The sequence below is a fragment of the Scatophagus argus genome, chromosome 3, assembly GCF_020382885.2.
Source record: "Scatophagus argus isolate fScaArg1 chromosome 3, fScaArg1.pri, whole genome shotgun sequence".
NCBI classification, from domain to species: Eukaryota; Metazoa; Chordata; class Actinopteri; family Scatophagidae; genus Scatophagus; species Scatophagus argus.
Window position 1 is genome coordinate 19,218,780 of NC_058495.1, and position 27,068 is coordinate 19,245,847.

Sequence of the window (27,068 nt, forward strand, 5' to 3'; positions counted from 1 at the left end):
ATGATTCAGGTTTGTACAACTTTTAAAGAGAAATCTGTGCACTTCATGTATTGTACTATTCAAAGGATAATACTCGGTTGCTGTTTTCCATTAATATGACTTGTGCAACCCTGTTTCTTGACGTCCTAAGCATGTGGCTTGCATCAGTGTTATAAAGCAGATTGAACATCCACTTATGTATAATAGTCTGACATTCATGATAAACATCTGTGGGTCCATATAATCATATAATGGCAATTAATCCATGAGTGTGGATATTTTACAGGCATTCATGTTAATAAAGCATAATTGGATCTGTGTGGAAAATGTTCATGTAACTGAAAAAGAATTTCTCATGGTTGCTCAGCATTAGATTGTACCCTTGTACTCCTGATGTTTTGTAATCACACTGAGGACTATTGCTTGTCAATGTCAGATCAACTAAATACAATCAAAAGAAAATGTGCAGCTCATTTTCTGTCTGCTAGCTTGATGCTTGTTGGTCCATCAATGAGTCTGTCAGGTACAATGAAAAGTCAACAGGGAAAATTTGCTCTTTCTGAAACCTCATCAGTGTCCAAGTAATACATGCAGTAAAAAAGAGTTGTAGTTGCATGGCTTTTAATATGTATGGAGGGCTGCAGTTGTCTCTGATTTTCACATTAATTTGCTTAACAAGCTAAAGCTACATTTACACAGGTCTACCTATTTTTCCACAGCTGGAAAAATAGGTAAATGAATGGATTCATATTGATCAATCTTTGCTATTTTAGATGTTTATAGGCTATTCATGACTAAATGAGAGGTAAATCCAGTCATAATGGAGAAAAGACCAAGCTAGACTTCTGCTAAATGCAGGGCTAGCTCAGTTTTTTTTGTTAGTGGAACTTAATGATTGAGCTACCTTGTTAACAAGTATTTAAGACTGAATTAATTATAATGTACAACAGCAATTATTTATAATGTTACACAGATGCATTTGATCAGTAGGGTGAACTTTGTGGTCGAAGAGCAAATCAAATAAAAGTTAGCAGAAACAACATGCTTGACATGACACTGCAAATCAGGCCAGCTGCATTTAAAAAAGTCTTAAAGGATGTAATTTATTTTAAACTTTGTCTATGTCTTGTATGTTACCAAACGGACACCAAGTCACAGCCTGGGCCTCTCTTGCAGGCCTGTTCATAGTTACAGAGTGAATGTCAACAAGTAATTTACATGACTTATCAAACTGTGACTTTAATCAATGTACTGCATGTTGTTTTTACAGCCACTTACTCACATGGCTACACGAGCCTCACAAGTTTGGTGCTTTCCAGTAATCAGTGCTTGTGGTATCAGTAACAGCATTTCCATGAGCGTCTCAGATGATCCCAAAACAGGTGAACACACTCCTGAGTGACCAGCAGGGGGCGACAGCAGTCCGTCTGCGCGCTGCACCGCTTGCAACAGAAACCACTGAAACCGTTCCCAACAAGGAAGTCACCAACGGCACAAACCGCGATGTGCTCTTCTGTCAGAGCAGCATCCGAGCAGACATGTCCTCTCTACAGCATCTGAACGAGTTTATTTCTGAGCGGCTGACAGCGGCGGCCGTGGAGATTTTCGGAGCGGTGGAGAAAACGTTGATCGAGTACCAGGGAGAAATCAACCGATCGAAGCAAGAGATAGATCACCTGCGAACACTGGTGCTCTGGCCTCAAGTCAGGTTGCATAGATCAGGTGTGTGGATCCAACACTTTCACTCACCGATTTAAAAAAAAAACATGATAGTTTATAAGAAGAGGTATTGTAGCTAAGATGATCAGGCTGTTCCGTTACGTTTTTGTCAGTAATGTGTTTCTCATGCTAATTGTGAGTCTAAAGTATTTTTTACATCTCAAGTCTCACCCCTGTATGCACTCTGATGTCCTTCAGCAAGCCGCCAGTTCAGTCCTCCCTGCTGGGATAAGGAGGCTTCTCCTGAGCGCTCCCATGCGGAGAAATGGGCCCCAGATGTGAGCCCAGACCACCCAGGCACCCTGTGTGTCAAAGAGGAGCATGACCAGAGGGCAGTCTGGCGAGGACCGTCCTGTGGCCAGCAGAAAGCACGAGGTGACCCAATGTTGCCCTCGCAGTTATACAGAATAGTAACTGTTGAACAGGCAGCAGACATCAAAGCTGAGCCTTACAGCGAGGAGTTTATAACATCTCCGTCAACCAGGAAGCCTGAGATCCCCTTTGGAATAAATCCAAAGTCTTCTGGACTTCAGCAGGAAACTCAGATAGGTGAGGAGAGGACCAGTGAGACCACATCCAGCACAGGTTAGCCAAGGCTAAAATAAATACTTTTATTATATCCATCTGTGTGTTGGATTTGACAGACTTCACACGTACCTTTGGCTTTGAAAAAGCGAAACTGCGTTATAGTAAATAGTGTTTTCATGGTATAATATACACTCATGTCCACGTTACCTGGTAAGTTGATGACATTTCTTTGCATATAACACAGGATGTTCATTGCTTTGGTACAAAAACAGGATAGTGCAGGAAACTGTAACAAAAAGATGAAATAAGCCATAGATGTGAGCACATTTGTCTATGTGTCTCTATGTACTCCAGACTGTTTAGTTGTAGTCATATCATTTAGCATGTTTTCACACCTTTGTCCTCATAGATCGGCCTGAGGTCACTGATGAGCAACAGGACGGGAGCCCACTTCAGCACCACAAGGACCCTGATCCCTTACAAGTCAAAGTGGAAAAGCTTACATCATCTAGTGCTCAGAAAGAGAGACACAACAACGAACCCCCACCTCAGTCAGAGAGGAGTGTTTACAATCAGCGTCATTCTTCAAGCCCCAGCCATGACCACATTTTGACCAACCAAACATTTGACCTGGCAGAGAAAAACAGACAAGCTGCTGAAGGAGACAGCGACCAGCCATCCAGAGTGACTACAGTTTCCCATCCCCTCCACTGTGTAAATCAAAGTCAGTACGGTACTGAAAGTGTGGTGAATGGCGAGTGGATCAAGGCGCCAAAGAAAAGGCAAAACTCCAACTTGTGCAGTGAAGGAGGCAACAGCATCGGAGTGGGAGAAGATGTAAATGACCTCATCAGGGAGAGAAAACACACGTGTCCCGTCTGTGCGAAACGTTTCAAAGAGTCGAGCCATTTGAAGGATCACGTGAGAATCCACACGGGAGAGAAGCCGTATCGGTGTAAGGAGTGCGGCATGAACTTCAGGCAGAGTGGAACTCTGACTCTGCACATGAGGATCCACACCGGAGAGCGGCCGCACCAGTGCACCGACTGCGGCCGGCGTTTCAATCGGAAAGGCGACATGGAGACTCACAGGGTGACACATACGGGGGAGAGACCCCATCTGTGCACAATGTGCGGGAAGAGCTTCAAGAGGAAGAGCAACTTGAATACACATGTGAAGATTCATGCAGAGGACAAAATGAATCACACTCAACCACTGTAACCGCTTATCTTCCAGTGAGAAATCCTGTGGAAAAAGGAAAGTTTATATTATCATGTTGACTAGAGTGTGATACACATTTGTAAATATTTCTAAACCAACTGAGATTGTTGTTGTTGTTGTTGTTGTTTTAACAGTTTTGCAAACTGCAACTTTACTGCTTTGGTTTACTCTCAATGCTTTCATCAGCCTGTTTTTGGCTGCAGCAGGCAGCTGTTTCAGCCAAGACTGCTACCAGGCAGCAGACAAAGGCAGCAAATACCTTTTGGGGAGCATTTAACAGCTCAAGAGACAAGACATATTTTCTCAGGAATTGGTGCACACCAAGCAGAACTTAATGAAGAATGGCAGTCAGACAAAACACGAGTCCACCTTCACAGATGGCTCTAATTCACGGTAAGTTAATGGGTGGTAAGTGTGCCATTTAGGAACACTTACTGGTTTCTTTTTATTAAGCAGAGCATCTAACTAAAAGGGACTCTGCATTAAATATTGAAATTATTAAATGGGTTGCAGTAGTGTTTAACTTGACCCGACTGCATTGGCACAGAGATTACTGTGACGGTTAAGGTGAACTAAATGATGAAGACGAGAATAAGGAGAGGTGGAATGCTGGGCACACATAGATGAAGAGAACACACAGCAGATCATAGCCTGTGAGGACCTACATGCCTTCTCCACCTGCTGGACCAGGTAAGTGTGGTGAAAAGGCTTGAAAAATAAAATAGAGACCATTTTTCAGTTTCTGGAAAGATGTTGGTGCTTGAAGCTTCTGTTGTTTAGAGCTGCAGCATTCCTCTAGGTTGCTTCCTTCTCTATGCAAGTGAAATAGTTTCTGCACCATCAGGTGCGTGTTGGTCTTCAGGTATAGAACATGTAGAAGATCAGTAATTGAAAGAGTCATTGAGTATGTTGTGCTTCTCTTAACTCCTGCCTCGAATGTTGCGAAACAACAAACAACAGAAATGCGCCATTGTAAAGCAATCCAACTGAAATGTGCGCGTGCATGTGTGTGATTGGCCAATGCGGCCCAAATTATAGAGATAAGAAGTGATGTCATCACCCCCCCTGGCAGTACGTCATGGTTTTATATTGTGTTATAATGTGTTTTATATGGTGTAAAAGTTGTGCACTTTGGACTGTGAATCCACCGATCCGACTGAATATTTCCCTGGGAGTGGCCAAGTAACTCTTCTAGATTATTATCAATTTATTGGAAAATCGAACAATCAGAAGTTGCTCATTCAGTGCAATTCGATTACGTTTTTGAATAAAGTTTCAATTGCTCAGAAATGTTTGTCATCCACTATTATTGAAGAGCGTATGTGCTGTGTCAAAAAACGCACAGGTACATGGTCGTATGTCAGGATGGCCGAGCGGTCTAAGGCGCTGCGTTCAGGTCGCAGTCTCCCCTGGAGGCGTGGGTTCGAATCCCACTTCTGACAACCACCATTTTCAGCCACGTAACAACTACAAAAGTTGCTGCTCCTTACGCAAAGCAAGGATACACAGAAGATAAATTGTAGGCTGCTAATCTCTCTCTGGAGAGAGGTGTGTTCATTCAGTCCATTTTAGGTAAACAAACGAAGTGACCTACTGTCTCACTTATGGGGGCCCTTGAAGACTGTATCTGCTGTGTGTGGGTGTAGTACATAGAGTCAGGATGGCCGAGCGGTCTAAGGCGCTGCGTTCAGGTCGCAGTCTCCCCTGGAGGCGTGGGTTCGAATCCCACTTCTGACAACCACCATTTTCAACCACGTCTGTATGTTCATTCAGTCAGTTACAAAAAAGGTGAACAAATGAAGTCACCTACTGTTTCTGTCTGTCTGTCAGGATGGCCGGGCGGTCTAAGGCGCTGCGTTCAGGTCGCAGTCTCCCCTGGAGGCGTGGGTTTGAATCCCACTTCTGACAAGCGCCATTATCAACCACGTAAAATCAACTACAAAAGTTGCTGTTCCTTAATAGGATACACAGGCTACTAATCTGTCTTTATTTTCATTCAGTCCATTTTAGTTAAAAAATGGTGCACAAATGAAGTCACCTACTATCGTTGTCTGTCTGTCAGGATGGCCGAGCGGTCTAAGGCGCTGCGTTCAGGTCGCAGTCTCCCCTGGAGGCGTGGGTTCGAATCCCACTTCTGACAACCACCATTTTCAACCACGTCTGTATGTTCATTCAGTCAGTTACAAAAAAGGTGAACAAATGAAGTCACCTACTGTTTCTGTCTGTCTGTAAGGATGGCCGGGCGGTCTAAGGTGCTGCGTTCAGGTCGCAGGCTCCCCTGGAGGCGTGGGTTCGAATCCCACTTCCGACAAGTGCCAATATCAACTACAAAAGTTGCTGTTCCTTAATCCAGGCCAAGGATACACAGGCTACTAATCTGTCTTTATTTTCATTCAGTCCATTTTAGTTACAAAATGGTGCACAAATGAAGTCACCTACTATCGTTGTCTGTCTGTCAGGATGGCCGAGTGGTCTAAGGCGCTGCGTTCAGGTCGCAGTCTCCCCTGGAGGCGTGGGTTCGAATCCCACTTCTGACATGTGCTATTTTCTGATGTGTAGTGACAAGTGTGATAGATTCATGGAAATGTTATTGTTATACCAGCTCACATTTACATGGTTATGGTACAAAATCAGGACTCAGGTCCCGGGAGCAATAAGTAGAATATAGAAATATAAAATGAAAAGTTGAATAAAATAGAAATATAAGCTAAATAAAAATAGAATATATATTATCTGATGATACCCAGGCCCATTACACACACACACACACACACACACACACATATATAGATTTATTGTTCATATGTAAGAATGTACATATACAAAAATACAGTTCGTCTACATATTAACCGACGCTAAGCAAGTGGGAACGAAATAAACAGAATTAAGCCATGATATCCAAAGAATATGGCTCACATGTTCCCTCCCAGTCGAATGAAGTCACAACAAACATTTATAAGTCAGGATGGCCGAGCGGTCTAAGGCGCTGCGTTCAGGTCGCAGTCTCCCCTGGAGGCGTGGGTTCGAATCCCACTTCTGACAAGACATTTTCATTTGCGCAGTGTGAATGTTTGCTGCTTCTGCCCAACATGAAGTTAGATATGCAGTAGCGCTTATCATAGAAGTAGTAAATGGAAATGGAATAAATCAGCGAAATTAATTTGCCAATATACCCAGAGTACGTAACGTGGAATCATAGACAAATTTTTATCGAGGTAAAGAATACCTCTTGAAGTATAGTTGCTAAAAACTTTGGGCTTCCGACTGATTAAAATAATATTGACGATCAGTAGAGGTTCCATGGTGTAATGGTTAGCACTCTGGACTCTGAATCCAGCGATCCGAGTTCAAATCTCGGTGGGACCTACATTTAGTTAAATTCAAGTAATATGTAAAAATAGGTCAAGGTTGTATTTCCATTTATCGGACACGAACGATTCGACAATAAAAACTTAAGCTACTAACATTAATAAATGGATGTCATTTATATTTGAGGACAAAAAAACAGCTTCAGTGATTGCTCCCTATGGAGTAGCAATATAGAGTATACTGCTTAATTACAATATTTTATTAACGCTGAGTCTGATCTCATGCTGCAATTGAAGGCGCAGTCACCTGTAGTACGTTATAGCTGTTTGTGTAATTTGTTGGCGTGGCCACCAGAGGTCGGCCTATACAGGATTTTACGCACTTCAGGCACTATCGACAGGTATAAAGCAATGCTTTGGCTAAATGCCAAAGTGCCTTTACTAATTACAAATACTTCAAGCATTTTAATTGAATATCCAAATTGCTGACAAAACGGGACACGGGACAAACTCCTGCTGATCTGGTCTGTTCAGGATAAAGTTAATGTTTCTAAAAACACCTGACTGTTTTGTGTTGGGTTTCTTAAAGAGTATTGTGTTTGAAATGCAATCTGTAGGCAATAGAGTTCACAGTGCACTGCACACAAAGTCACACATGATGGTCCTGAAATCTTGTTTGATGTTTAAGTTAAATTAATCGTCTATTTAAGCCATTAAACACAGTAAAATACAATATTCATTAAAGTACTGGCTTTTGTAACTCCACGCTGCACACGCAGACACAAGCGGTTTCCTTTTACTGGTGAATTTGTTAAATTCACCGTGAAAACTAAAACAAAGACAAATACAAAATCAATTTGCGGCGTAATCAATATACAATACAAACGAAAATAAATCAATGAACGGACATTGAAACAAAACATACCTCGTTGGCTGTGTGCAAAAGGAATTAAAAAAGTGACACTGGGTCCTTGTCCAAACACAAAATAAGATCCACAATCTTCAAAAACTTAAACCTTGAGCTTAACTTCTATCAGACGCTGATGCTTCTTCTTCCTCTTCTTCTTTCTTCTTCTTCTTCTTCTTCTTCTTCTTCTTCTCTTTTTCAGTCACACAGCGCAACCAAGTGCAGCGCCACCCATGGCAAACGTTATATAACAGGCAACATAAAAATACATACCTTAAAAATACAGACAAACATCAATTAGGTGCAAACACATACATGCAAAAGAAAATGAAGGTAAACCATAACTTTTGACCCAAAACATTTTTGTAGACATCCATCAGATTTAGAAAGGTTACCTCAGCATTGACCTTGAGATGTACATACCCAATACCACGTCCAAAACATAAAGTTCAAATCTCAGGGTGTTGACAGGCTCGGAAAAGATTGTGGCACAAACTGGGCACAATATGGCCCAGATGCCATCACACTTTCTTTTTTCCAGATTTTCCGGAGCAGGGAGTCCACGATGGTAGAGATTAATCATAATGTACTGTACATTATCATCCTGCTGTTTGACCTCAGGGCTACATGTACCCTTTTACTCTTTTCCCTGCAGGAGTCTGTATTCACAGCAACACAAAGAGGGGGCTTACCAGAAGCTGTTTATTGCATATTTGAAGGTAAATGTAACTCATACTAAGAAAATGTAAATTTTATGTCAGGAGAGATCATAGAGAGGTCACATTTTATCAAAACGTCATGTCAATAAAAAGGGTTTAATAGACAAGAGTGTTCTGTGGTTTTTCAAGGTCCTATGCCACTACATTAACAGCTATTATCATCTAGACATGATCCTTCATCCTCTTGCGCAAATTAATAGAAAAATTCACGCGTCTTAATTTCACGTTACTTCGTGTTTCATGACATTCCATTTTAATTTCAGTCTCTTCTCAGGACGCAACTTGCAATTAATTGTAATAATTAGTAATTGTTACAATTAGCAGTAATTGTGCTACTTCTGGCCCTTGATGCTGAGTATCAACGAGTACCTTGATTAATTCGCCGCGGGGAGAAGTCTAGAAGTGTTTGAAAGGTGTTTTCTACCTTTGAGCAGTAACGTCTTAGCTCAGAAGACCAGCTGGTAGATCGGAAACTGTCTTAGTTACATCAAAAGAGACCACCTCGTCTGCCGAAACCCGGGATCGAACCAGGGACCTTTAGATCTTCAGTCTAACGCTCTCCCAACTGAGCTATTTCGGCTTATACACCGACGCCGGACATGTGTGTTATCACATGACGACGATGACTCTAATTGTCTTTTAATTTTGACCAAAAAAATCACAACAAATTGGAAAAACCACCAAAAGCAGTAACAGCGATGTTTGTTTTCGGTTGGATTTTGTCCTGCAGGCTTCATCCCACATACATGACCTTCTTTCTCCCTTCCTGCAGAGGTCTTGTAGCGCCTCCCTCCCACGCACCTCAAACCCCACGCAAAGTTTTCAAGCAGCATGCTGGCAGCTTTTCAACTACCGCGTACATTAACGTTTAAGCTCACATGGAGGAGCATGATGTGAACACTGTCAGGTAGCCTACTGAAAGTGCTAAAGGGGGCGCTCACACTGGACACCCCTACACCCACTGAAACATCATCAGCAAGAAGTGAAGTTTGACTGCGTGGCTGCCATGCCAACAGTGACAAGACAACGCTAAAATTAACACATACAAATTGCACCACCCATTCATTGTGTTATTGGCTGCTTCCTAACAAGTGAACCAGCAGCCTACATCATAGGCAGCCTCTGTTCAACATACACCACAGTAAAAAAAAAAAAATCGCAATAATTTTTATATTTCCTGTAAAAATGTGTGATTGTGTTCAGGGAAGACTTGCTGTTCTTCATCTTAGCAGTTTATCACCGTATGTCCCTTCAGGTACAGAGGGAATTATCATGTGAGCTATGTGGACAGTGCTGTTCATTGTCCTCATGCTGCTCCCCTCACAGCAAGTTTGCTCATATGTCAAACTGTTAATGAGGAAAAATGCAGTTACTACAGCTGAGGAGCCTGAGGCCAGAGTTTTGAGGAGCTTTTATTTTCCCACACAATTTTTTTGTTGTTGCTGTTGTATTTATTGTATATTTTGTATTTTTCAGTACCCCTCTGGCATTCTCACAAACTCACAGCAGACAGTTTACATGATTTCATACAGACAGGAGCACAGACAAAGGCATTATTTCATATTTATTGATATAATTCAACATTGCATGGTGATACATTCACATAAAAACAACATCATGAAGAAAACCTATAAAGATAGCATATTCTTGGTGTACATCCAGTATAACATACATCTTTTTCATGTGTTTACATTCAAGAATGCATCAGTTGTGTATGTGTGCATGTGAGGAATCACACGGCCTCTGAAATGAGTCCCAGTGCGGGTGCAGCATCAGAGCAGTGAACACACAAGCAGGTTGAACAACGGCAACAGCAATCAGTAGTCCTGGTAATAATCCCACCAATGTGTCAGTGCTCGTCTGTTGTGACAGTCTCTCTGCTGAGTTGACCCATGGGACCAGGTGTCTGGGTAATGACACAGAGACGAGCCAGCTGCAACTGAAACACTCCTCTAAAAGTCAGTCTATAATCACATACAGACCTTGTACTGTAGATTTAATCTGGTCGCTATTTACAACATGTACGTGAACGTTATTTCAAAAGAGAACTGCACGTTTTCAGGACGCCAAATTGAAACACAGAAATGCCTTAAATATTGTGCAGTTTAAAACAATTGATATGAATTCTGCTTTTCACAAGGCTGTCAGTACTTTTGAGATTGTAGTTTTTGTTGACATACTGGGTTGGATTCTATTGAAAGGTTTTCCTGTTACTGTATCCATCCATTTTACAGTCTCATCTCAACTGGCTACTTCTGACTGCAACCATAATTCTGTTGTCATATAATAAATCATAAAATATATTTCTTTCACTATTTAAAGGACTAGTCGGGCATTTCGGGAAAGACACTTATTCACTTTCATGCTCAGAGTGAGATGAGTCTCACAGCACTCTCATGTTTGGATGGTAAATATGATGCTATAGCCAGCTGGTTAGCTTATCTTAGCATAAAACCTTGAAATAAGGGAAACAGCTCGCCTGGCTCAACATGAGGGTCATTTTTAATATCACGTTAGTTAAATCCATGCAAAACCCAAAGTGTAAAAACAAGGGTTGTGTTGGCAGTTTTGTTTGCTTGTATGTTTGCGGTGTTGGTGCTAAGCTAAGCTAAGCTAAGCAGCTGCTCTCTGTAGCGTCATACTGGCATGAGAATAGTACCAGAGCTTTTCATTTACTTTCTTGCAAGTAAACAAATGACCCTATTCCCCAAAATCTCAAACTACTACTTGCAACAATGTGCTCACCTTTTAACAGCAGTATATATGAAACATCAATGATATATTACACCATTTTATACAAACTGGGGCATAAAAGCTGTATTTATATGAAGGAGCTTTTATATAAACACTGTAATGTTGACTCTTTCATAACAAATGAATCTAAAGAAAAACTGCATTTAATATTCCACACCAGCCTTTAATTGTTCTCTGCCTTGTTCTTCACCTTCTCTCTGTGGACCAATCCTCCTAAACCCTGATACATTTACATCTCATCATCGTGTTCCACGTAGCGTTCACTTGGTCTTGCTTGTGAACATTCAGTTCAAAATACACATGTAGCCAGTGTTTCAGAGCAGAATTGAGGCAGAAACAATAATAAATACATTCAATAAGTTGTTTTTTTTGTTGTTGTTTTTTTTTTTTTTTTTTTAGTATTTAACTGTTTTAAGTGTATCACCATTTATTTAAAGCTGCCCTGGAGCATTTAAATGGCAAATCAGATCGTCTGCTGCTGCCTAAACACGTTCTCTGGAGCAGTTAGATAAGCACCACTACGAGAACGCTCTTTCATACAGCTCCATATGTAAACAGACGTTAATTTGACGAAGTGGAAATTATATACAATGTTTATTGTTGTATGATTTCCTTCAGCTACAGATTCTGTGTGCACTGCTGCTCCCACTGCTGCCTGAGGTGAACGTTGGCTGTGTTTAGCATGGGCTTGCTTCTGGTGGTTATATTAAAACATCTCCCTGGGGTGGAAATGTGTTTTTCACATTTCTTAAACTCACTTCACGCACCAGTGAGTTTCATAATGGAACACACCTGTGACTGTATTCTGCTTTTTAATTATACAAAGCGGGCCCATGTGTGTCCGTCTCACAGGACCTCTGCCAGACAGCGGTCAGTACCTTCGCTTGCTTCCAGCCGCACCTGCCGGCTGGTTTTTCTGTTCTCCACCCAGGAGTTGTGTATGACGGTGCCCCCCGGTGAAGGGTCTACCTGCAGCAGGGACACCACCCTCTTCTTGACCTTGGCACGGAGGGCACGTCGCAGCTTCTGTCGGGTGAAGGCATATAGCAGAGGATGGGAGATGGTGGTGCCATAGGCCAGAGCTAAGAACCAGAGGCGCATGCTGACCAGGGTGTCGCTGGGGCCTATGCCCAGGATTAACACATTGGTCACAGAAAGGGGAGCCCAACAGCCAAGGAAGGTGGTGATGATGATGAGGGACATCCTGAACACCCGTCGCTGTCGCTCTCGTCGATCCCTGTGTCGCCGCACTGCCCGCCTCAGGGCAATGATGGCCGACACGGAGGCTTGGACACCCACGGCATGAGGCATGTGGGTCGCAGCCTCTTTGTCAGAGGTGACAAGAGGGGCGGAAGAGGACAGGGCAGGGGGGGAGGTAGCTGTGGGGGTGGGGGAGGGTGACGGGATGAGGGGAGGGTGGCTGAGCTGTTTGGTACCATCAGTGGTGCACTGCTCCCCTGCTGCCTCCCAACCATCATTTATTCTGACCCCTTTCTTCTTTTTTTTCTGTTTCTTGTGGCGCCCCCTGCAGGAGGGGCCCTTGAACCGCTGGCTCTTCTTCATATGGGAACCAATGCGGATGTTTAAAGCCCTCAGTATTCTGGAGTAGGTGAACAGCATGACTGCCACGGTGGTGAAGAATATAGGAACCTGGAGGATAAGATGGTAGTACATACCCAAGCTTGTGTGGTAGCCATGGCCACCAACACACAGCAGTGTCCGGTTACGCCATGCGGGCACCGCTGTAGAAAGAATGTCACTTGTGGACACTGTCGCCTGTCCACTCTCCTCTGCTCCTTCTCCACTAGACCACTGCATCTCCAAGAACGGAATAAAAAACACAGCCACAGAGGTGACCCAAACCGCAGCCAGGAGCAGCGATGCTCTGCGTGTCGTCAGGAGCCTGTTGGCTGGTCTTACTGAAATGTCATATCGATCCAAGCTGATAACCAGGATGTTGATGGCTGTGGCTATGCTGGCAAAGGTGACACAGGCTTCATGGATGCAGCAGACCAGGGCCAGGTTTGGTCCTGGAGGCAGCAGCACAACCACCAGAGTGAAGGGCAGACACAGCACACACACTGCCACATCCAGCACATGCAGATTGACAGTCACCATATTGCTCACCGAGTCCACTAAATTGGATTGAGAGCAGTAGAGCACCAGCACCGTCAGGTTGCTGCTGAAACCCAACACCAGCTCCAGCATGAGGACGGCAGTGAGTGGCACCTGGAAGCCCAGTGAGTACGGCATGTACCAGGATGTGGGAATGTTGGACCCTCCTCCTCCACCCAGCTCCTCAAGGACTCCCATTCCCTCCAGGCCGGCCGCAGTCCCAGCCCAGTCGGTGGTGGCTGGGTCGGAGGTGTAGCTGTCAGTCTCCATGACGACCTCTCAGCCCTCATATATTGTATCTGTCACACCGTTGATGGGCTCCCATGATGCACCAGGCTGAGACTCCATGATGCAAGATGAATAACAGCTCGGTGACAGCACTGGGGAGACGGGAACACAAACCAAGACAGATGAGAAATGAAGTGCGGAGGAGAGAATCAAAAGCATTTTCTCTCTCATAGCATGTTAGACATCTCAACATGAGTGTGGATTGAAAAAGTCATAACACAGTTTTCTACAGAATGTTAGCCAACATGATATGGGCACCTTTATCTATCTATCTATCTATCTATCTATCTATCTATCTATCTATCTATCTATCTAGCTATCTACATAAATATGCATATATCAACCCCAGCGATTGCAGATCAGGTGCTGCATTATGTATCAATCCAGCATTCAATCTGTCTCCATTCATCGTCTCAGATTACAATTTTGGCTCGGCCACAGCTTGAAACCCGCACGCAAGCTGCAAAAACTGCAGACCGTCACAATAGGCCATCACTGATGCAACTGGAGCTCAGGGGAATGCACAAACTGAATGAAGCTAAGTAATCAGACACACAGACAATCAACTGCCCTGTCACTGAATCAGTAAAAACAACACACCCAGCAGCTTACACAAAACTGGTTATGATCTCTGCTCTGCCGGCTGAGGCAGACCACATGATTTATTTAAAGTGCCCTTATTGCCAAAGGGGTATATTTAGCAAGTGTCTGAGGGTTACAGCTAAATTGATGACAACTTAAGTTAATTCACTTAAAGAGCTAAAATGTACTGTGGAAGAACCAATCAATCATAATGCCAAAATCAGGGAGATTTGCGTGACTAATTTTAACTACAGCTAAATCTTCCAAAACAGCTCGTTTGTCACTTTGGGAAATGTTTCAGGAATGATTCACAGAACATGATGCCTCAAGGTAACTCTTTCTTCAGTAACAGTATAAGTAGCATCACAGGACAGAAAACACTCGATCTGTGGAATTTGCTAGTACTACACTTCAATATCTGGATCCGAACAGTCAGTCAAATGGCTTGCAGGTCACTGGTGGCTTTTGCTGTTGTTTTCAGTCGTAGCTTTGAGGTACTGGTATGCACACCGTATCTCGCTGTTGTATTGACAACCACAAGATTAAAGGCGGTGTGTAATACACAGTTGCTAGTCATTGATTAGAAGGTGGCTACTGATTGCACCTGCGGGAAATCAATTGAATGATTAAAATCACAGCTTCCCTTCCCCTAAATTCATTGAGGCAAGGGCACAGGTTTGGTAGGGGCACAATAACCTGGACTCCCTCCCTGGATGAAGTGACTGAGAGGTCTCTTAGAAATTGCAGGGGAGAATTTTTTTCTTTTTTTCATAAAATTTAGAATTCACTAATTTAACCAAGCAATGGGAAAAGGTGCGTGCACAAGGCTTTGTGGCTAAAAAACTTCTGAGAAACTTTAATGCTAAACCTCCCTATAATTTCAAACTATAGCATAATTCATATTTAATTCTCAGGTAAAACCCCTGACGATGTATCTGTTTCCTCATCGGTCTGGTCTACTTCTCTTACCTGCTGCTGCTGTGTTTCCTGCATGTAAACTAATAAAATAAAGGTGACATTTTCATGGCATTTTTAGACTAAAATTCAAATGATATTTAGATTTATCCACCATGTTGTGTTTGCTCCTTGTCACTTGATTGCTGGCCCACACATTGCGGAAGCCAAGGTTAGCTTGCTAGTTAACGCTAGCTAACATGGCCGACTAACATCAGTTGACATTTTCCACAGTGGAAAGGCTGAAGACGTCAGGTAGGTTGCAGGTTTTTATTGTGAAGGGGTGGGGGGCTCCAGATGTCCCTTCACCTTTTTTGGTGGCAACTGCATGATATGTACAAGATAAAATCATGTTGGTGTGGACCAGGTACCAGGTACATGCTGCCAGTCATGATAACTTACAGTACACCAATCAGTTCTCGTCTCGCCTCATTTCAAAAATCAAATTTGCCTGTGACGCAAGCCTTTGAGGCCCTTTCAGCCAATCAAATGCTAGCACTGCTAGTCTGGTCGCCTTGGCGACGCAGCCTCTGGGAGGGAACATCTTATTTGTCTACAGTAATGTGTTTTCATCCCAAAAATAACGCGAACAAGTTTGGTCAAACACTGGTAGGGACCATTCTGTCCTCCCAAAATATTGTTAGGGACGTGTCCCTATCTTTCATATGCAAAACGTTAAAGGGTGAAAATCTCAGCATTGTGTAAAATGTTAGATGATGGGCCCACAAGTCAGAAGCACAGAAACAAACAACAAATCAACTCCCAACCTCTGCACAACTCCACTCTGGCAACTAGACATCCAGTTGAGTGATGGGCTCATTTTCTCTCAGTTTCTGTTGCCACGGCAGCCACACTACATGGGCCTAGATAAATGAAGATACAGGTGCTATAGTGTTGAAGTGCACGTCACCCAGGTCCTTGGTGACATCGTGCTAGTGACAGTGAGAAGGTAAGAGCAGTGGAGTTAAAATGATGAGATGCGAAAAGGGAAAAACAATCACATACTGGTTTGACTTTACGCCTGTTTTTCCTTTGGTAAACAGCAGGATGCAGGAGGAATCAGAAGTCCCTTAAGATCAGCAGCACTCTTCTTTAAGCTATTTCCGATAACATAACAAATTCTAGACTCGACGGAAACAATAGGCAAGGTTTTAGAGCACTGCCTAAGTTGGTGGGCAGATGTAGGTTTCTGGTTTAATTTAAAACTGCAAGATATATCTCATGGGAATGTAAGGAGACACCGGCAAAAGTATAATAAAAAAGAAACGGCTGAGAAAAAGAGCCAGCGCAGAAGTGAAGGTGTGCATGAGCGCAGCCCTGCAGACACTTTGCTTGACTCATGTTGGAGGTTTCCTGCTGGCCCAGTCGAGAGCAGACTGTCTGATTGGCGCCAGAGGCTGGAATTTGGAGAGTATGAAGATAAGGGTATGTAGGAGGGTGGAAAAGTAGAAGTAAGGATTAAAAGGGGGCATTCATCACCTGGAAGTAGAACATGAGATGGGAAAGAAGTAGAAATGAATGGCAAGCCAGCAGTACTGGTAAACAAGATGTCCCAGGGAGTATTTTTTTTTTCAACAACCTTACGTCAGCTTTCCACTAACTGCTGCTGGTTTCCTCCTCGCCTCCAGTCCCCAACAGACTGCTTCAGTCCCAGAAGACTTAGCTCATGATTGCCATAGTGAAAAGCTGCATGATGACTGCACAGGTTAGATGCTTAGCAGGTGGACAGATATTGCCAATCTTAAAATCACCGCAGAAAAGCAATTCAGTTGTAGAATGGCACAGCAGCTGATGGAGAATGGAGCTTTATATGTCTATTTCCTGTAGCCCAGTATAGGGATTAATACTTTGGCAGCCCTGAGGTTCTGTGTTGTACTTTTAGGGACATATTTTTTGTGTGCTTGTGATAAGAGTACATTTCCTACTTGAATCGATTCAGCTATATCGTGTTTTTGTATGTGGTACTGTTTAATCTCAGTTTAAATTAAAAGGCTGGGTTGTAAAGGGTATTCATGTGAAGCAGAAGTGTGAAGGAAAAAAAAATCAATATGACCCTGCTTTGACCCAAAGTGCCTCCCATCAGTCTCTGTACTGTTTCACAATGTTCTTCCTCCATAAGCTGGTTAGTATAAATCTGTGTGAGGTCAGGGTTGGCTCAGGTTAGAACTTGGAAGGCACAATTTATTTCTAAATCCAGATAAAACCTTGTCAGAGAGCAGCCGCACCACTCCTGATAACTAGCTATGAGCTAGAGGCAGGTGAGTGTGAAGCCAGGTGTATTTCTTAAGATGACTTCCTAATTAAGTCGCCTTCGAGTGGAAGACGATCACCAGGGAGTGCTGTCGGTGATTTTGTGTCTGTGTGTGTTTGTGTGTGTGTGTGTGTGTTCATGTTCTAGCTTTGCAGGAGGCTATAATCTCCCTTAGACCCTGACACACTGAAGACCAGGGAAATGTCACATCAAGGTGATGCATTTAACCAGCAGTAACCCCATCTCAGCAACACCTTTTCCCTTTACAGTCTGACAATGTAATGAGGTTGAACGTGAACACATTTTTACAGAGACCTGAAAATCAGGTCCTGACGCTGAGAACATGTAACGTGTTCCTCTTCGGTTTGCACACCTAGTTTTGAACTGTTCAGAGCACTAAATTGGTTTGGACCTTGGAGGTTGGTTCCGTGATGACAGCAGTGTCATACTACAAAGAGAGGATTATTAGTTGGTCTCTGCTTTTTTTGAGGATAAAAACAAATATTTGTAAAAATACCCCATAAGGTTGTATGTAATCAGTGCAATGTGCAGACTTGCTACTACTGTGTACTTCTGTTGTGCGTTGTGCTACGCCGTCTGTTGGTGACACATCCTTCATAACAATGATTGTACTCGAAAGTGGTGAAAATGCGGGCTGGTTCACAGAATAGCTTCGAGATGGCAAGAACCAGTTCACAAACCAGAGCAAATTTGGTGGAAAAGGGAAATGGACAAGTTGACACTAGGATCTGATTTTCCAGTTTGAAGCCTTAACTCTGAGCCTTCTGTGAGCCTGACATAATGACAGTTAAATGCATTTATTTGAGTCAGATGAGACGAGCAACAGTGTTTTCTAATCCAGACAGGTGGATTTTGTTACCTGCGTACAGAGCCAGGCTGTTTTCCCCTGCTCTTCTCATGTCTCAACTCTCAGCAAGACAGCAAATACATCCCAAAATGACAAACTACACGAATTGTTTTAAATGGGACGTGCCCAGAACTACATGTCCAAAAACTTCACTCTGAAGATCTGTAAAATATATGGTGTACCTTTCGCTTCTGAGCAGATTTTCTTGTTTGATAATACACTGCTGTTGCCTGACATTTTCAGTGCAAAATGCAAAACAAATACATAACCATATGCAATATGTAAACATATTCATTTGATTCTGCAGAGCACTTGACTGGACATCTGGGTCCTCATCCCAATCCTTTGTTTTTGATTCAGCTGGCAGGAGCATCTCTGTCTTTTATTTGATCTCATTTTGTTCTGTTTGTATGTCAAGATTTACAGTGTTTAAAAGGTTGATGCCACAGTCTATTTGTGGATCAGTGTTTTGTTGTCTGATCTCATTGCTCAGGATAATCAAGACAGATTTTTCTAAGAGACCTGAAAAGCACAAACTTCTTTCTGTGTCTAGAATTTTCACCTGGGTTCAACATACACATGTGCAAAGATTCCTTCATAGATGGAAAACCAGTTTCAGAATTTGTTTAATACAACAGACTTCTCCAGCTAATCAGTGAATGCAACACTTTAGGTCTGGTCCCTGAGGGCTATAGAAAGCAATTCTGGGGAATGGAAGATCAATGCAGGTTGAGGAAAAGAGCAATAAAAATTTAATTACGACACTTCATCACAAAACAACGAATGCCACAGACGGATCTGATAAAATAATGGATCATTTTTCACTTTAACAGTGCATCAAAGCCTCAGCAGGGAGGTTAATTCACACACTGTGCACCACATCCAGAGCCAACACTTTCCATGGACACAGATCAGAGTGAAGCCCCAGAACATTTTTTCCCTCCGGTAAAGGAAGCCAGAAAATATGTGACAAGAGACCGTATAGCATGTATAATTGAACAGCTAAAGTCAGATCAGCATTTCCCAAAAGCAGCAGCACAAAGATTAAAAAGATGAATGGCAGTGAAGATAATCTGGCGAGTCCTGTGAGACAAGATGATGTAACAGGTTGTCAAAATGAGAAGACGAGAATATGGAATACAAGCACGGGAATAGTAATGGGGAATAATTTTTTAATGTAGGATATTTATGGGAATACTGTACAGGAAGAAAACTTGATTGGATTTTGATAAATAAGTACCAAAAAACAAATGTTTGTAGGGCTTATTTGTTTGTGTATATTGTTTAAAAGGTGCGCAATGTGACCGTGAATGTCATCTAAAACGGTTAGACTTTATCAAGCACTAACCAACATGGATATGTTAGCCTGCTCAGTGGAAAACTTAGCAGAGCCACACACCACTGAGCGATAACACTGTAAGATTGTTGTAATATAAAAATGTTATTTAAAATGTATTCCATTGGAAGGCTGATAAATTATGTAACAAGACTGGCATGCTGGTATCTCTGTGATATTGTAAGCTAATGCTAAAGTCAACATGTTAACATGATGATTTTAGCATGTTGACCATATTCAGCATCTTAGCTTAGCATGTTAACATGCTGACATTCACTTAGGAGCACTAAAGTACTGAGTCTGATGGTAATGTCATTAGTTACACATTTATTTGCGTTTTCCAGTATTTCTTTATATAGATCTCCGCTTATCAGGAGCTCAGGGTGGCAGCCACCAATAACTATTATTATTACTATAATATTAAACCTGTGTCATTAAGATAACAACACAGCAGCAAGCATATCCACATATTTCTCTTCACATAACCACGAGTGTTGACATGAACTCCATATCTTAAAGCCTCACAAGGTTACAGCAGTTTGAAGTAAATCAGTTTTTCTTCATTAAGATGCAAAGTTATGCAGAAAGGTGCCTGAAAATCTAATCAGACCGTCAACCGAGGGAAGCAGTGGGGAAAGTTTCTGTCATGTACTGCTGTTGAGGGAGTCACAACGTCACTGTGATGGCAAGACAGAAGGAAAGCAGGGTGGACGTTTGATGATCATATTTTTGTGAAATTAAAATGCATATTTTCAGTTATATTCGGTGAACATCACCGTGTCAATACTGACATGTCAGGCAGAGACGATGTCTTTCTCCAGTCTCTTAAAATGCGGAGACACAAAATGTGTGTATGAGTTTTTTGAAACAAAAAAAGTGATGTGAGAGACAAGCCTGCATCAGTAAAAGCTCCAAAGCATGCGGTGAGAATGTGGTGACCCTGAATACATTCAATTTGAATTCATAAAGGCAGGCTGAGCCGAAATTGCTGCCAAAAGCCCACAGTGTTGAATGTGGTGAAATTCTATCACAGCTTATTTTTTCTCCTTTTTGACATGTATTTATTTATTTATTTGGGGAGGTCAGACATTTTCTTAACAAAAAAAAACCTTTTTGAACAAAACTTTTTGAACAAAGTGTGCCTTAAGTCTGAAAAGATTGAGACTGAGAGGTTGAATATGTGTAATGAGATTTTAAGACTTTCAGGTGGTATCTAAGATCACTACAATATGAGATGATTAAAAAAAAAAAAAGATCTTTGACTGCCAGACCTTCCCCCTTTTGTAGGAAAAATACAGCTTTGATCATTTGTAGCAACGACATCACCACAAAGTTTGGGTGTTGATTCAACGACACATTATGCCAAACAAAGTGCTGCACGAATAGCAACAACAGCATTCAAAGCCCATAAGTCTGTAGTGTGAGGGGCAGAGCTCCCGTTATCCAGCAATTACCATGTCCCCACCCCGCCATTAGCCGGCTGATGTGCCCTTGAGCAAGGTACTTAACCCCCAATATATGCTCCCCAGGTGCTTGATGCAGCCCACTGCTCCTGTGTGTGTTTCACTGCATGTTGCATGTGTGTGTGTGTTTCAATCAGTGATGGGTTAAATGCAGAAAAGTAATTTCCCTGCTGTTTTTCATTAGCTTACAGCTAACGTACAGTGAGGTATTCTGGCTGTTTGATGCAAATAAATGCAAATGATCTCACGGTCAAACAGAAAGACAAATCAAAAAATTCACTTTGCGCTCTGTGGGGACACAAGCGCAATATGAATTGTATTAAAAATGAAACATATCAGACTGAGTGAGTCTCATTACCAAGGTGTCAAATGCTGACATTTTTGGGCTGGTGATGCACTGCATCAGCAGCCTCTATTAGGATAATTTGACCAAAATTTCTCCCATTTGTCCAAGACACTGAAATCTTCCAGGACACACTCACTCTGGTGAGGGGCTGAGCAACGACAAGACAGAAACGTCGGAGTCAACATGAGGACACAGACCACGTATACTTCCTCTGTACAATAAACACCCACCAGCATGTGTGCGCATTAGTGTAAACCGACTCCCCGCTGAGACGTCAAGCTGTGTTTTAAGCGCTTTCTCCAGTCACAGCACCAAGACGGAGACAAAATGTCATGTCAGAGCAAAGTACTTGCTGCTTACTGCTCATCTCCAGCACAGTCGAACTGGGAGAGCAACAAACACACATCTGTATTACTGCGCTTCCACACACACACACACACACACACACACAGCTGTACAACAGGACACCTGCTGAGGATAAGTGGTCTTGTAGCTGTAGATGAATACACGGAGCATGAAAGTTTCACTCAAAGCAGCACTGGTGCATCTTACAGGGCTGTGCATGTTACTGATTATTTCCTCTGCCAGCACATGAGATGGAAAACAAATACAAATGGAACACAGAATTCCCTACTGAATCTCACTTCCAGCTGGTTGTCTCTCTTTGGGACATGACTTTGACCTTCAAATGTGAAGAAGACTACTGCAGTGACATTATGTTTTCCTTTTTCAAGATTAGTATAAAGTGTTGAGTCTTGTGGACAATGTAAATGTAAATAAGAAATTCTTGATTTTTATGCATGGTCATGGACATGAAAACAGTATGCCTAATTTTTAGGAGACTGCCACGAGTGACACTGAAACAGCCATTTAACGGACAAACCCCGAGTGTGATCCCTCCCTGGCTCATATCCACTGATCTATGAATGACACACAACAACAACAACAGAGACAGCATGGAGAGAGACTAACTAACGACTGTTAGACGGAGAGGATATTTTTAATAGGTAATAGGTCTTAACAGGTTTTAATACATCTGGACATGAGAGACTAACTCGCCTGTATGGCAGTTTTTTTGGTTCAGGTCAAATATAGCGAAAGCCACATCACTTGATAACTGGACTTGGCTGCAGTGTTTTGACTACCGCTTGCATTCAGCTGTTGTTAAGTAACGTCAGTGCATTTCACAGATTATGTCTCAGCCCTCACCCTGTGTTAACACAGCTGGGGCACGAGCAGGGTCAGGGGTCTGCTTCGCTCTGATTGGTTTATTGACCATGCGTCCAGTTTTTTAATTTTTTTTCTTTAAGCCCTTAATTATGACTGTCGTTAAAACTGCATCTATGCTTTCTATGCTGAAATCCAATTTTCATTTTTGTCCAAGTCATAAATATTGTGGCTCTCCGTTTCGTAATGGACTTCAGGGGCAGCTGGGAAAAGCGAGCAGGATGGCCTGAAATACAGAGAAACACAGACAGAGTGCTTTAAGTAAAAATAAGAGAGTAAAGTCAAGTAAAAACTCTTCAGGAGACTCATCTTTAATGTATGTCCAAAAAAAAAAAGAAACCTGAAAGATAACTTGCACACACACACACACACTGAGAGCGCACATTTCCATTTCAGTCATTGGCCAGAATACACTTGGTATCGGGAAACAAATCCATTATAGAGACTGACTCTCCAAACAGCAAATGGGCAATTCAGGTTTGAGCAAAGCATCCAGGCTCTCACCGAGGACAGTTGTGTTGTCCTGTTACCTGAATTATTTATTGCCGAGCAGAAATATGGACCTGAAATAGCCAGTCGTTGGAAACCAAAGCTTGGGGAAGAAGCAGAGGAAAGAAAAGAGGGGAAAAACACAAAATAGAGAGAAGAGAAACAGCATGTGTTGCAACAGACAGACACTGAACCGAAAGCCACTTGGTGTAAAATGATGAGGTTGCTCAACTGCAGAAGGAGGCAATTACAGGACAATTTACCCATCTGTGTGTGAACTGGTGGCAGCAAGACAGAGAGATGATGATGATGCATTCACACACACACACACATGTAGCCACACTTCCTGTCCAGCAGGATTTGGTTTCCCTCCTTCATGTTCACAATCAAAGTCGTCCACAAGCAGAACGCGGCAAAGCAGAGACGGAGCTCAGACTCGAACGCTTTCATCAAGACTTCTCCCTTTTTCTCTTTGCTTTCCTCCACCTCCACACTGTTGACACCACCTGCTCTCGTCTTCCTTACACTCCTCATCTCGCCTGCTGTGTCTCCCTAAAGTCTTTATTTGTCCCTCTGCACATCTCTCTTTATAGTTGTTTTGTTCTTCAAGATAAAAAAAAAATGTTTGAAGAAGAGCCAAGACAGAAACTGTGTGACACATCATGTGGATTGTATGAAAGGACAAGTCTGAATTATCTGAATGCTGAGGAGAATATTGTTCCATTTGACAAAACTCTAAAGGACACAGTTCGTCTCACTGGTCTGTCCAACCGCCCACACAAGACAACTCCAGCATTAATATTCAAACAATGCATATGTGACGATAACTTTCATAATTGATATATCTTCCATTATTTTTAGATTAATCACTTACTCTAAAAAAATATCATAAAATAGTGATAAATGCTGCTCACATTTCTTTTCCGCACCCGAGGAGATCACCACAAACTGCTCGACTTTATGGGTTTAACTGTTTAACTTAAGTGGAATTTAGGTGATTTCCCTTAAAATTTCTACTGAGAGGAAGATAAAACAATAATTCAGCAACTAATTGAATCCGACGCAGTGAGAGCCGAGTGCAAGAGGTTTGTGGCATTTTAAAGATATTTTCAGGCATGTTTGCCCCCTTGGCTGTTGGCACACGCAACAAACCACCAATGCAAAAAAAAACGCATATATACAGCATTCAAACAGGCTTTGATGTGCAGGATGCACGGAGAGATGTTTCCAGCGGGCTGCAGTGAGGACTCCCTCAGGAGCGTGGGAGAAACACACAGCCCCGGAGCTCGTAACTGTGTCAAGCATATACTCCCACATGCGGCCCGCTGTTCCTTATAAAACCCAGATTCCTCTGCTAAATCGATATTTCCATACAACGCATGGAGCGGCGCGCTACTGCACGGACTGAAAGCACCCATCTGTGTATGATAAACACATAAAGTCGGCTATAATATGCATTAGAAACACCGGGTTTCTAGTTTGAAACGATGTTTTGTTTTTTGTTTTGTTTTTTAGTTCCACATCCACATGCGCTGCGTAAAAGTTCACCCGAGGCATTTTTAAAAGTTAAACTGGCGGTTTAAAGTCTGAAGTGCACCTTCCTAAGTGCACAATGGAAGAAATGTCTTTTCTTAATTGCCAGTTGAAGTTATTGCCGCATCGGATTGGTGGATTCTGCCTGCGTACAAACTGCGTGCCGAGCGGCTGCGCGCTTTTACACTAAAATGCATTTATCGAGTGAAAAGCTGCACGTACACAAAAAAAATGAGTTACTGCAGATTTATTTTTTTTTAAAAAAGATCATGTACTTTCTCTAACAAAACTGCAAGCTTACCTCTCGTGTCGGCGCTCAGCGATCCATGTCCGCAGCCCGTGTGTTGATGGGAAGAGTCCGTCCTGATGTGTGGAGCAGACGAGCACATGCTCAGCTGCAGCAGCTCCACCAGGGGCCACCGACAGTAACACAGCTTAGTGAGACGGACAGACGGCTGCACTGTCTGCGGCCAGAGCTCAGCCTCCTGCTGGATGACTTGAAGTGACTGAGTGAAGAAGGAGGAGGAGGAGGGACGTGTCAGAGCCGCCATCAAGGTCACTCACATTGAAAAGATTAAGACTCCAGACTTGGCTGTGATTGTGGTCTTTGTGAGTTAGAACTTTAGAGTAACATCATGTAACTATTCCCTCAAAATAACACCTCCAAAATCATTTTGACGGTACGCTGACTTGTAATAACATCGACAAGGTGCAGTTGTCACCTCAGAAATAATCGTGAGGGGCTGAGAGTGCATTTAGATAAATATCTTCACCTGCAAATTTACACTATCAGCCTTTTTCGATTTATTAGAACAAGCACGGAGCCGGAAGAAGAAAACCTGAGTTAACAAAGAAAAAAAAAAGAAAAGAAGAGAGATATTCGTTATCACTGACTGGGCTCATGCAACAATAAGACACCAGAGCAGATACAGGCATTGCCACACACTCACAGTGATGGCTCGGGGGGAATATTTTTGCATGATTCTTTACAATATTTTCAAAATCTTGCACAGGTCATCCGGTGCTGATCCAGACTCGTTTTCCTGCATATATGCGGAGAAAACAAACCAATGAGACAATCAGTTCCCCATTAAAACCACCTGCCAGTCGATGTAAGATGAATGACGGGCAGTTTCATCGATGTTGTGCTTTTTGTTAATCAGAAGTGGTTCCCTTCACGGGTCACAGACTATGCAGTAAAGTTATAATTTTGAGCTCACGCGTCAAGGTCAACCCAGACAACATCCGCTGCTGATTGGATATTTCCAGTTGGAGCATCTGCACACTGTCTGTGAAGAGAAAGAAAAATCAAACTACTTTGCCAAACAAGTGTGTTCAACAGATTGGAAACAAGCTGAGACTGTAGAGACCAATCTGAAGGCAGACAACTGTATGGATACAGTTCGATGCACTTGAGCAGTGCTGTTTAAGAATACTATGAATCCTGACAAATGTAGATTAATTCAGAGAATGACAGTCGGCATGCACCACATAGCTCATTTCAGTGCAGACAAAGAAATGCCATATGACCAGTGTTCGCTGTTAAGTTGTATTTGCCTGTGGGCGAGCAAGCAGAGCTCATGCACTCACGAGATGTGATTAAACCGATTCAATGCCAGTACAGAACAATAAGAAAATGTGGTAATTATTCCATGATTTATTGTTTCTTCCCATTTGAACAACACCCATATCCCCCATTGCATTAGCCAACAATAGATGAATATTGTGAGGGGTGTTAATTGTATTTCATGTAAACATGGACTGAATCAAGAAATGACCACCATGTGGCCATTGTTTCTGTTTCTTCTGGTCATGATGTTTTCTGTAAGCAGAAAAGCAAGACAAAATTGAAGAAAAACCAGCAGATAATAAGTCAGCAGAGTGGAGCACAGTCATACTCTTGACCTACTGAATCTGTATCTCAGACATTTATTTTATTCAGGAGACATCAGAAAACCAATGGACTTGCCAAAAAAAAAAACACAGGTGGACTAAACAGCTGTGAAGGCAGCTCAGTTCCAGTTTGTGTCCCAGTCACAGTGAAAGTGAACCAGTATACAAACACTAGTGTTTCCTGCAAGGACATGTCAAAACGTGTGCTGTGCAAACCAGTCCGTTTGGTTCAAATCTGTCCACAGCTTTTTTTCTTTGTTTTTCCTGCCTCCTTCCAAAACAAGACGGCAAAAGTGGTACTTCTGCCACCAGCTAAAGCCGTCATCCCGCTTTTCTCTTTCCCTCCCTCCATCTCCCTCTCCCTCTCCCTCTTCTCTCTCTCTCTCTCAGTATAATGGTTTGCTTCCGTGCAGCTGTTTGCTCTTCCTTCGTTCTCTTCCTCTGATTTTCTAAGACAGAGGCAGGCTGCAGCTGACAGGACAGCACAGGCCAGGGGACAATTAAGGAAGTGTGGAGGAGACAGCTGGACCTGTTGTCAATTACACTGATTCTGACCAGGAACCACACACACACACACACACACACACA

General features: G+C 42.6%; 2 protein-coding genes and 9 non-coding genes across 14 annotated transcripts; 9 read left to right on the forward strand and 2 right to left on the reverse strand.

The window, feature by feature from the left end:
* The first annotated feature begins 1,200 nt into the window (after positions 1–1,200).
* LOC124056738 (adult enhancer factor 1-like) lies at positions 1,201–5,204 on the forward strand. 3 transcript variants are annotated; one of them, XM_046384496.1, is made up of 3 exons: positions 1,201–1,701; positions 1,897–2,283; positions 2,636–5,204. In XM_046384496.1, the coding sequence occupies exons 1-3, from the start codon at positions 1,347–1,349 to the stop codon at positions 3,445–3,447; spliced, it is 1,554 nt and encodes a 517-aa protein (XP_046240452.1). In that variant the 5' UTR covers positions 1,201–1,346; the 3' UTR covers positions 3,448–5,204. The 3 variants fall into 3 exon arrangements, with proteins under 3 accessions (XP_046240452.1, XP_046240453.1, XP_046240454.1); XM_046384497.1 differs by having other exon boundaries at positions 1,897–2,247; XM_046384498.1 differs by having other exon boundaries at positions 1,897–2,073.
* trnal-cag lies at positions 4,807–4,889 on the forward strand. The gene has a single exon. It is a non-coding gene; the product is annotated as a tRNA-Leu (tRNA).
* trnal-cag lies at positions 5,102–5,184 on the forward strand. The gene has a single exon. It is a non-coding gene; the product is annotated as a tRNA-Leu (tRNA).
* A 68-nt stretch (positions 5,205–5,272) lies between the features above and the next one.
* On the forward strand, positions 5,273–5,355 carry trnal-cag. The gene has a single exon. It is a non-coding gene; the product is annotated as a tRNA-Leu (tRNA).
* A 149-nt stretch (positions 5,356–5,504) lies between these two features.
* Positions 5,505–5,587, forward strand: trnal-cag. Its single transcript has one exon. It is a non-coding gene; the product is annotated as a tRNA-Leu (tRNA).
* Positions 5,588–5,675: 88 nt separating this feature from the next.
* trnal-cag lies at positions 5,676–5,758 on the forward strand. The gene has a single exon. It is a non-coding gene; the product is annotated as a tRNA-Leu (tRNA).
* A 143-nt stretch (positions 5,759–5,901) lies between these two features.
* On the forward strand, positions 5,902–5,984 carry trnal-cag. Its single transcript has one exon. It is a non-coding gene; the product is annotated as a tRNA-Leu (tRNA).
* Positions 5,985–6,406: 422 nt separating this feature from the next.
* Positions 6,407–6,489, forward strand: trnal-cag. Its single transcript has one exon. It is a non-coding gene; the product is annotated as a tRNA-Leu (tRNA).
* Positions 6,490–6,741: 252 nt separating this feature from the next.
* trnaq-cug lies at positions 6,742–6,813 on the forward strand. The gene has a single exon. It is a non-coding gene; the product is annotated as a tRNA-Gln (tRNA).
* Positions 6,814–8,888: 2,075 nt separating this feature from the next.
* trnaf-gaa lies at positions 8,889–8,961 on the reverse strand. The gene has a single exon. It is a non-coding gene; the product is annotated as a tRNA-Phe (tRNA).
* Positions 8,962–11,532: 2,571 nt separating this feature from the next.
* On the reverse strand, positions 11,533–26,568 carry LOC124056744 (G-protein coupled receptor 22-like). 2 transcript variants are annotated; one of them, XM_046384508.1, is made up of 4 exons: positions 25,538–26,568; positions 25,361–25,426; positions 24,889–25,093; positions 11,533–13,630 (listed from the first exon to the last, which is right to left on the reverse strand). In XM_046384508.1, the coding sequence occupies exon 4, from the start codon at positions 13,518–13,520 to the stop codon at positions 11,982–11,984; it is 1,539 nt and encodes a 512-aa protein (XP_046240464.1). In that variant the 5' UTR covers positions 13,521–13,630; positions 24,889–25,093; positions 25,361–25,426; positions 25,538–26,568; the 3' UTR covers positions 11,533–11,981. The 2 variants fall into 2 exon arrangements, with proteins under 2 accessions (XP_046240464.1, XP_046240465.1); XM_046384509.1 differs by having other exon boundaries at positions 24,889–25,426.
* Between the last annotated feature and the right edge of the window lie 500 nt (positions 26,569–27,068).